Source organism: Lactuca virosa, chromosome 6, assembly GCF_052849685.1.
Source record: "Lactuca virosa cultivar CGN04683 chromosome 6, Lactuca_virosa_CGN04683_v6, whole genome shotgun sequence".
NCBI lineage: Eukaryota > Viridiplantae > Streptophyta > Magnoliopsida > Asterales > Asteraceae > Lactuca > Lactuca virosa.
The window spans coordinates 174,780,971-174,790,083 of record NC_136431.1 but is presented as its reverse complement, the minus strand read 5'-3'; the positions used below and the strand labels follow the sequence as shown (position 1 = coordinate 174,790,083).

Genomic DNA, 9,113 nt, shown 5'->3' with positions numbered 1-9,113 from the left:
TTTTCTTCGTGGAGTAAATCCACATAAGGGCCAACTTTTAAACCACAAATGAGAATATATTCAGTTTCACCAAAATCCAAATGTCTCCCTTGTATATCAAAAAGAAACCTCCCCATTTCAAATACTTGTTGACACCTTACTTCGTGCAACATCATCAAATGCACAAGTGACGGATCACCATGTGCGATATGCATTCCTAGGAATACTCCGAACGGCGAAGCTTCGAATAATTGTCGTTGTGATTGTGTTAGGCGCGGAAAATAGTCTTTAATGATAGTACCCACCACACCTTTTAAAGTTAAATCTGCTTTTTGATTGAGATCTTCGTGCTGCAAAACATAACATTTAATTTCATATAAATGTCAGAAAAAACAGCAAAAAAAAAATAGAAAAAATCAGTTTCAGGTCATTCCGCGGAGAACCCTCTGCGGATTGACATGTAGTCTCCGCGGAGGTCCATTTTATCCTTTCCGTGGAGGAATTACATCACTCCGCGGAGGGTCCTCTGTGGACTGACGTAACCCTCCGCGGAGTGACATACACCTCCGCGGAATGGATCATGCCCAATCGGAAACCTGTCAACAGCGATTTCATCTAAATCCTTCTATTTTACCTATATTTTCCATTTAATCAAATCGGTTTCGACAAATATCATACATAAACTACATTAATCCAAAGAAAGGATGGTGAGAAATACCCGGGAGCCAAATCCGTTGGCCAAAATATCGGGGAAATTGCCCTCCATAACTGTCGGAATTGAAGTCGTATGTCGCCGGAAAATGACGTCGTTTGACGTCGTTGTCGCCGGATTTGATGTCGGTGTCGCCGGAATCGTCGATGCGGAGGAATGTGTTTGTCAAAGAGGATTCCGGGGGACCAAACAGGAATGTTCGATTTTGTGAAAGAAAAGAGGGTGAAATGACAAAAATACCCCTGTCCGCAGAGGAATCTTCGATCAGCGGAAGTCCGCGGAGGACCCTCCGCGGAATGCATGTCTATAGCCGGAAAAGTCATTTTTTATGATTATATTTTGAAATTCACCCCCATTTTTTGTCTATTGGCGGTATTTTCCCAAAATTTATGTTCATAGATCTACATAATTTCAAGAGGAAGTTATATAATATAAACATATCATTTTAACAAAGTTCTTATAAACCTAAGTATGTATATTCCACAATATTAATAATTGGCCTAGCATTATTGATAAGTGAAAACGATAGGATTTCAGCAAAGACGTTTAACCTAAAACAGAACAATTAAATAATTAGCTAAAATGTTTAAATCGATGTATCCACCACTTCCCAATAATTCATAAAACATGTCACAAGCTTCGACCCTATTAATACTAAAAATTCATAAACAATTTCGAAAGTGACGAATAATTCTGCATTCTGTACGATAAAGAGAAACTTTTATTATATTTTATTGTATTTCTTTTGTTTATAACAAAACTGATATATTAATTCTTCATTTTCTTTTCTATATTTGACATCCATATCCATTTAACACACGTAAGATAAGACATAGTGAGGTCATATTTGCACATACAAAAGATATTATTACAATTTCCAATGATCTAGAAAGTTTGTTACAAATAGATTTTACCAATATTTTGAATTAGTTTATAGTTTAATCCAATTGTTTATTTTTTAACATAAAAGATTTGATTATCTAATTTTATAAGATAATCTTTCTTTTTTAAAAAAAAAAAAATAATAATGGTTGTATTTCATTAATTTAGACGAAATATAAAATATTATGGAATTTTTTGTTCAAAAAATAAAAATTAGAATTAAATCGAAAACTGATCCAAAATACTGAGATTTTATCGATGAATTCCCTAAATCAAATATGCTTTTAACTTTTTTTAATCGTTCAATCTTTCTAAACTATTCATCTTTTAGTTTTTTTTTTCAATTTTAATTAATTTTTAATCGGTTATTAAATACAACCTATATATTCATCTACTTTATTCAAAGTATTTTAATACAAATTTACTTATGGTCATTATGAAACCTTGTTATCACTATACACCTTTTAGTACTGTTTGCCACCTTTTAGTCCTGTTTTAACAAACAGTCTGACACTGATATACTGCATCTGACATGCATTGAACTGAGACTTAGTTCCGATCTCTTGTGTATGTGTGATATACTTTCATTTCTTTCCATTATAGCATAGTACTTATAATGCTATAATTGTGTATATTTTTAACAATTGATATAATAGGAAAAAAAACAAAAGTAGGATGCTATAATAAACAAATAAAAAAAATACATTGCTATTTCTCACATATACCCCTATGCAAAAATACGATTGTGGCATGTTTTATCACAGGGGTAAGCGCAGTCAATTTCTTGAAATGCGCTCCGGTCATAAAACCAATCGCCAACTGCTTCTCCGATTCTCTGTGGTAAGGTTTATGGTTAGATATATGGACCGGTCACGGTCAGTGTTCAAGGGTAAAAATGGAAATAAGAAAAGATAGAAGGGAGTGGGGCCCGGTTTACCTTGTTAGCCAACATGGGCGATTTGGTCATTAACCATGTTTCTTGTATTTCGGTTTGGCAATGGGCATAGCATGAGTTTATGAACATTCCTCTTGATGAATTGAGGCTTAAAAATCCATCTAATGCATTCAAGAATTGCAACCTGAATTCTGTCAAAGTGAAACATAAAACAATGGAATAAGTGAAGGAATGGAATCGTTCATTCCATTCCGGTATAAATTATGATTCTTTTCTTTCTGTTTTGTTTCATTCGGAAAAAAAACAGTAAAAGAACACGTTTTGTTTACAGAGTTTTTAATGACATAAATTTAAATCAAGAATTTCATGAACTTTGGTTGGATTAAAATTTTATTTTGTAACAGTTACTAGATTTTTTTTTATAATCTTATTTGGTTTTTAATGATGTTTTATAGTATCTCGTTATCTTTAGAAAATAAAATTGTAATTTAATTACAACCATGAAAGTTTTAAAAATTAATTTGTGTCATTAAAACTTAAATAAAATAATAATCCTAATCCTAATTTTTAGAAATTCGTAACACTTTTTATCCTAATAAACTTTATATGATTAAATTATATTATATTATATGAAGTTAATAAAAGAGTGACCTTGAATAATCTCAATTTGATTAGATGAACACATTTCAATATCATGTTTACAATTATGCCACGTGCCATGTGGGTCCGAAATCCCTGGAGCCAATACATTCTTTATCTGTAAAAAATGTAAAACAAAATTTTAATTTTCTTAAACAACCAAAACTTAAAAAAAAAATAATAATAAATAAATAATATTCTCAACTTGTTTGCCTAACCTGCCATGAATCATAGGCTGCATTCGTTAAAAAAATCGGTGTTTTTATATATTGTACCATGTTTTCAGGGAAAAAACACTGCAAAAATTAAAAACCACAATTTTTTCTTTTAATTAAAATCTGAAGTATATTTTTTAAAAAAAGTTATGAAGATAATTCTTTCTTAGTTCTTACTAAACTATCTTTCATCTTAGAAGTGCAAGATCGAGGCAAATGCTTAGCCGATCCCTAAAACATGACAATGGTAAAATGGTAATTTTGATTAGAAATTTACAATTTCTAGGTTTATAAAGGAGAAAGAAAGAAAATAGTCAAATACATGTGTCTTGACCACATCATCATAAAAGGCCTCAAGGTGTCTTCTTCCAGAAAGATCTTGTCTGTTTATGAAGAATTTTACATAAATAAGAAGAGAAAAATATTATGAAAAAAAGAAAAGGGTTTTTGAGATAATAAATAATATCTTACGAATTAATAAAATATCCAGCATCTGAAAGACATTTGACTTTTGTAGTTTTAGGTAAGAGTGATTTGAATTTATCACAGTGTAATATTGAAGTCAATCCACCAGCTGAACAGCCTGACAGAATAGCCTGAACAGAGCAGAACAGGTTGTACTGTGTTTGTCATGGAAAAAGACGAAAATACCCTTCTCGAGAACTAGTAAAGGAATGATGGGAACATACATTTTGTGCATTACTCATTCCTTTTGCTAACAAATCTTCAATAACAGCACGAAATATTCTTGCTCCTCTAAAATGAAGGTTAGTTTTCTGAAGAAATTTATAAAAAGAAAAAGAAAAAGAAAAATGGTCATACATTATTGAAAAATATAGGAGGTGTAATATTTTTAAATATTTTTAGCACCATATTTATTAGGACTTACTGAGTTGACTTTTTCCACGTCACCAGTAAAAGATGCTCCATCACAGTATCTGACCTTAATCTTATTCCAATTATAGAAATCTGGAAGGAAAAATAGAAAAAAAAATGACAAATAATGAAAATGTTTTAAAATATTACTATATCGTAGGGTTAATTACATAAAAAAAAGCCCTATATATTGGTTTTTTTTTTCAGGATGAAACCTCAACTTTATTTATTTTTAAATCTCTTACATTTTTCCTTTTTTTTTCTTTCCAATTTGGCCCTTTTAGCAGGTTTAACAGTAATCTTCTAGTTTTACACAATTTTTTTTTAAATGGAAAAATGGAAGGGCCTTTTTTAGGAAAAAAAACCCGATATATAGGGTCTCTAATGTAATTAACGATAAATTAAACGAACCAAATTGAAAAAAAATGGAAAATGTAAGGGCTTTTTTAGAGAAAATAAATAAAATGGAGAATTAACCCAAAAAAACCCAATATATAGGGTCTGTAATGTAATTAACCCTAAATTAAAAGTACCAAACTGAAAAAAAAATGGAAAATGTAAGGGCTTTTTTAGAAAAAATAAATAAAGTGGAGAATGTAAGAGTATTTTTAGAAAATATAAATAAAGTGGAGGTTTAATCCAAAAAAACCCAATATATAGGGTCTTTAATGTAATTAACCCTATATCTTATTAAAGAGAGTAAATTACACGAATGGTCCCTATGGTTTGGGGTAATTTGCACGTTTGGTCCCTAACTTATTTTTTTTAACTCGGAAGGTCCCTACAGTTTGTTTTTGTTGTGCGTTTAGTCCCTCTCTTAATTAAAAAGACTATTTTGCCTATGATTTTTTATTTACTTAAATAAGATGGGATAGGTAAAGTAAGGTAAGGTGAGATGAAAGTGGGGAAATAAATTAAAAAATCAAGGGAAAATAGTCTTTTTAGGTAAGACAGGGATCAAACACGCAACAAAAACAAACAGTAAGGACTTTCTGAGTTAAAAAAATAAGTTAAGGACCAAACGTGCAAATTACCCCAAACCATAGGGACCATTCGTGTAATTTACTCTTTTAAAGATTAAACAAGTTTCTTAATTACCAGGGTTGTATTGAGGCTCATTATGTAAAATCCCTGAAAAAGCAACTTCTTCCATCATTTGCTTAGAGGATCCTAATCGAGTTTTGCTTCGATCAACACAAGTTGTCACATTGTTACACCATCCTCCTCCCTAATAATAATAATAATAATAATAATAATAATAATAATAATAATAATAATAATAATATAAACCACATGAAGTATTTAATTAATTCAAATTCTATCCTAATTTTGTGTATTATAGGCAATGAGAGACAAACCTCAATGTGTATTAACCAGTTGTCAATTCCTGTATCATATCCCATGTCCCAATGGTATGCAGGTGGGCTTCCATCCAAACAAACTATGAAAAAAAAAATCATAATTTGTTAACCAAAATATGAAAATAATATGTTCAATTGTTCAATTTTTTAGATGATAGAAGAGGTGAAGTATGAATTTGGGATTTAGTTAGTTTAATTTACCAGCTCCTTTTTCCAATGCACTTTCTAGATAAGTGATATCTACATAAAAACCATATGTTTCCAGCACTTTGAGTAAACACACCAGTATTACACATAGCCATTGACATGCCTTTTCATTCATACTGCAAATTGATGAAGAAATATGAGAATAAAGTGTAAGATGAGATATAGATTGCACAAATTAAAGTATAACCTCAATAGATTTGTAGAGACGATATGAAATTTTGGGTCCAAAGTTGAATGATTTTGCTTCGTGTTGAAGATAAATACCAATTATATCCATAAAGTGTACACCAACTGAATAAATTAAAGGTGTAGTGCATTATGAGGAGATTAGAAAAAGTTTGCTGCTAGCTACATTTGTCAGCTAGTATCTTTATCTCCCCTAATTGATAACAAATTGAGTAAAATCTCATGGATAGATCCACACGCAAGCTATGTTTTTTCATATATCTATGATAAATCTATATTTGGATCTTGGTTATAAACCGATTAATCACTGAATTCAAAATGTGAGGTTAGTTTTTAAACATGAAGACAACCACATACGATGCGTGATTACAGACTCAAAAGTTGCAGCAATGAGCAAACTATCAATACATTTAAAATGTACATGTTTCCTTGAAAAAGCTTGCTTAATGAGCTCAACAAAAAGCTGATTTACATGAACAGACAGCGAAAATTGAGTCGATCAACAGTTTTAACGAGGCGAGCGATGAAAAAAAGCAGATTGAAACGATTTTACAGCGCAAATGTGGTGGAATTGATACCTGTGAGAGACGAGAGAAAATGCAGACGATGATATCTGTAGCTGTGAGCCTCTGATTTAGAGAAACTGAAGCAAATTTGCCAAAGGGAAAACAAATTGTCGACTGTTGTGCTTTTTCATTCGGAAAGCTAGTAGTGAAAGGAAGGAAAGCAACAGTAATGGCGGAGTATTTATACTCTTCATTTTGCTTCCACCCTTTCCCTTTCAAAGAAAAACAATTAAAATATTAAATTTGAAATAATATCGTTATTTTGTATGTATTTTCATATTTCTTTTTATAACTTTCAAGATAAAGCACACGGATAATGACTTAAAAGGTTAATATATTTTTTGATTTGTACATATTTGGTCACTAGAGTTTTTTTTTTCGTTAATTTACCCCTTCAACTTGTTAAATTGTATGCATTCAGTCCTTACGACCGACTATTCCAGGTTAGTCAGTAAAAATGACTTAATATGGTAATATATTTCTCATTTTGCACACATTTAATCCTTAATATTTTTTGTTGCAAAATAAGTAATTTTTGTTTTGTACTCATTCAGTACTTATGAATGATTTCTTTAGGTTTTTATCACGACATTTTATGTGGAACAATCATTATTGAGATGTTTGGGGGCTTTTGATGCTTATATCCATCGCGATCTCGACTACTTGGTTGCTTAGGTCATGTGTTCTGAACGTCATAACTTCTTCATACGATCCCGGGTTTTAATGATCTTTATATCTATGCGTTCGTATTTTAGTCTAGTACAACTTTCGTTTAGATTACTCCCGTTAAAAAGTAATATATTTTTACTTACGATCATTATATACATACGTTTTTTTATGAATACATGTATGAATGTTTTTTTTAATAAAATCGTAAGTAAAAACATATTACATTTTAACGGGGGTAATCTTAACGAAAGTTATAGTTGACTCAAAAAACGAACATATGGATATAAAGATCGTTAAAATATGATATTGTATGAAGAAGTTACAATGTACAGAACACAATACCTAAGCCAAACCATAAGACCTACGCAACTTAACAGGTCATGTGACAACCCGTAATTTCAAATCTTGTAAAAGTCAAACTTAGTCAACTAAAGTCAAACTTATCCAATAAAAGTCAAACTTGTGCTTTGATGTAATCTTAAAGTTAGATTAATAGCCTTTTCATGGTAAAACACTTAGTTAAAAAGGTTCTAGAATTTTGAAAGTTAAAACACTCAAAAACCGGGGACCTTCGCATGAGCCGCAAACCCTCGCTTGGGCGGTAATCCCTCGGACCGCAAACGGTTTACAGTCGTAAACGTTCGGTTCGCGTCCGTGAACTCCTTCGGAATGTAAACCCTCCCTTATATATATATATATATATATATATATATATATATATATATATATATATATATATATATATATATGTTTGACCGGAAATTTCATCACTTCTTCACTTCTGACCGAAAACTCAAGACTTTTTTTCCCAAGATCTTCAACCGAAAACCCACGTTTTCTCTCATCTATCATCCAATCCACCTTCGGATCTTATTAAGAACATCTAGTGTCCTCCTTTTCATCGATCAAACACCCTTCATTTCTCGGTTTACAACTGTAAACCCTTGAATCTTATTCGTTACACTAAGAACCCCAAGAACACCAAGATCATACACTTGTGTTTACAGCCGAAAACACTTGAATCTTCAAGTGGCCGTAAACCGTTTACGGTCGTAAACACCGAAGCCAGCCGTGAACTCCAAGCAGTTGCTTGATTTCGCTTCTAACACCTCTTTTGTAAGTAATTCTTACATCTTAGGTTGTTTCCTTAACACCTTTGAGGTTATATTCACTAATTTCATGCCTATATATCGCGTGAAATGCATTTTAGGACTTGTTTTGTCTCGGGATCTAACTTGTGGAAACAATCATCCTATATCAAACATCCAAACGAATCACTCACACAAGGTGAGTTCATACCCCTATAATTTACCTTTTTCAATGTTTTTAGGGGGGAAATACAAGTAGAACACAATAGAACTGTGTTAACATTTACATGTGAAAACAAACAAACAAAGGATTTCTTATGCTTATAAGTTGTTAAAATCCTTTCAAAAACTCTTTTAAACTATTTCAGATTGCTGTTTATTATCAAAATCGTATTCATTTATATATTTATGTATAAGTATGCTTTAACGGACTTAGGACTATTGATAAATACCTTGACTCATGTTCCTTGTTTGGTTGTGGGCTTAGGGTAGGATCACTAGTCCGACTGTCGGCTAAATCATAGTTATACTTGCTAAATATATACATGAATATTATACTCCATTTTTAAAGTACATACCTAACTCAGTTGCAAACATTGGGCAATTGAGTCTTTTCTACAAATCAATTACAGTTCAAACAAACATACTAGTAAACTATAATAGGTATAGTTTAAAGGATCAATACATACTATTTTCTAGAACAGAGGAACAATACATGAGTCAATACATACATACTATTACTATTCATGCAAAGTATACTATTCATTTACAAGAACAAGATAACTAAAATGTGAGATACTATTTCATGACATAGCAATATACTTGCTATGTTACATTT

The 9,113-nt window shown here is 31.3% G+C and overlaps 1 protein-coding gene across 2 annotated transcripts; it reads right to left on the bottom strand.

Annotated features, from left to right (window-relative positions):
• Positions 1 to 2,137: 2,137 nt before the first annotated feature.
• LOC145119498 (pectin acetylesterase 8-like) lies at positions 2,138 to 6,666 on the bottom strand. Of its 2 annotated transcripts, XM_079055164.1 has the most exons (14): positions 6,531 to 6,666; positions 5,954 to 6,057; positions 5,761 to 5,882; positions 5,557 to 5,639; positions 5,297 to 5,426; positions 4,212 to 4,291; positions 4,012 to 4,098; positions 3,794 to 3,918; positions 3,645 to 3,705; positions 3,500 to 3,553; positions 3,326 to 3,403; positions 3,120 to 3,225; positions 2,511 to 2,659; positions 2,138 to 2,408 (listed from the first exon to the last, which is right to left on the bottom strand). In XM_079055164.1, exons 3-14 carry the CDS (start codon positions 5,879 to 5,881, stop codon positions 2,301 to 2,303), a joined length of 1,182 nt encoding a protein of 393 aa, XP_078911290.1. In that variant the 5' UTR covers position 5,882; positions 5,954 to 6,057; positions 6,531 to 6,666; the 3' UTR covers positions 2,138 to 2,300. The 2 variants fall into 2 exon arrangements, with proteins under 2 accessions (XP_078911290.1, XP_078911289.1); XM_079055163.1 differs by lacking the exon at positions 5,954 to 6,057.
• Between the last annotated feature and the right edge of the window lie 2,447 nt (positions 6,667 to 9,113).

What these genes read in the sequence shown, in the direction of transcription:
- LOC145119498 (XM_079055164.1), bottom strand. Translation starts at nt 5,881, where the DNA reads ATGAATGAAAAGGCATGTCAATGGCTATGTGTAATACTGGTGTGTTTA. An exon ending in ACTGGTTAATACACATTGAG is followed by an intron (nt 5,427 to 5,556) that starts GTTTGTCTCTCA and finishes TATTATTATTAG; the next exon opens with GGAGGAGGATGGTGTAACAA. An exon ending in TCAAATTGAGATTATTCAAG is followed by an intron (nt 2,660 to 3,119) that starts GTCACTCTTTTA and finishes TCACTTTGACAG; the next exon opens with AATTCAGGTTGCAATTCTTG.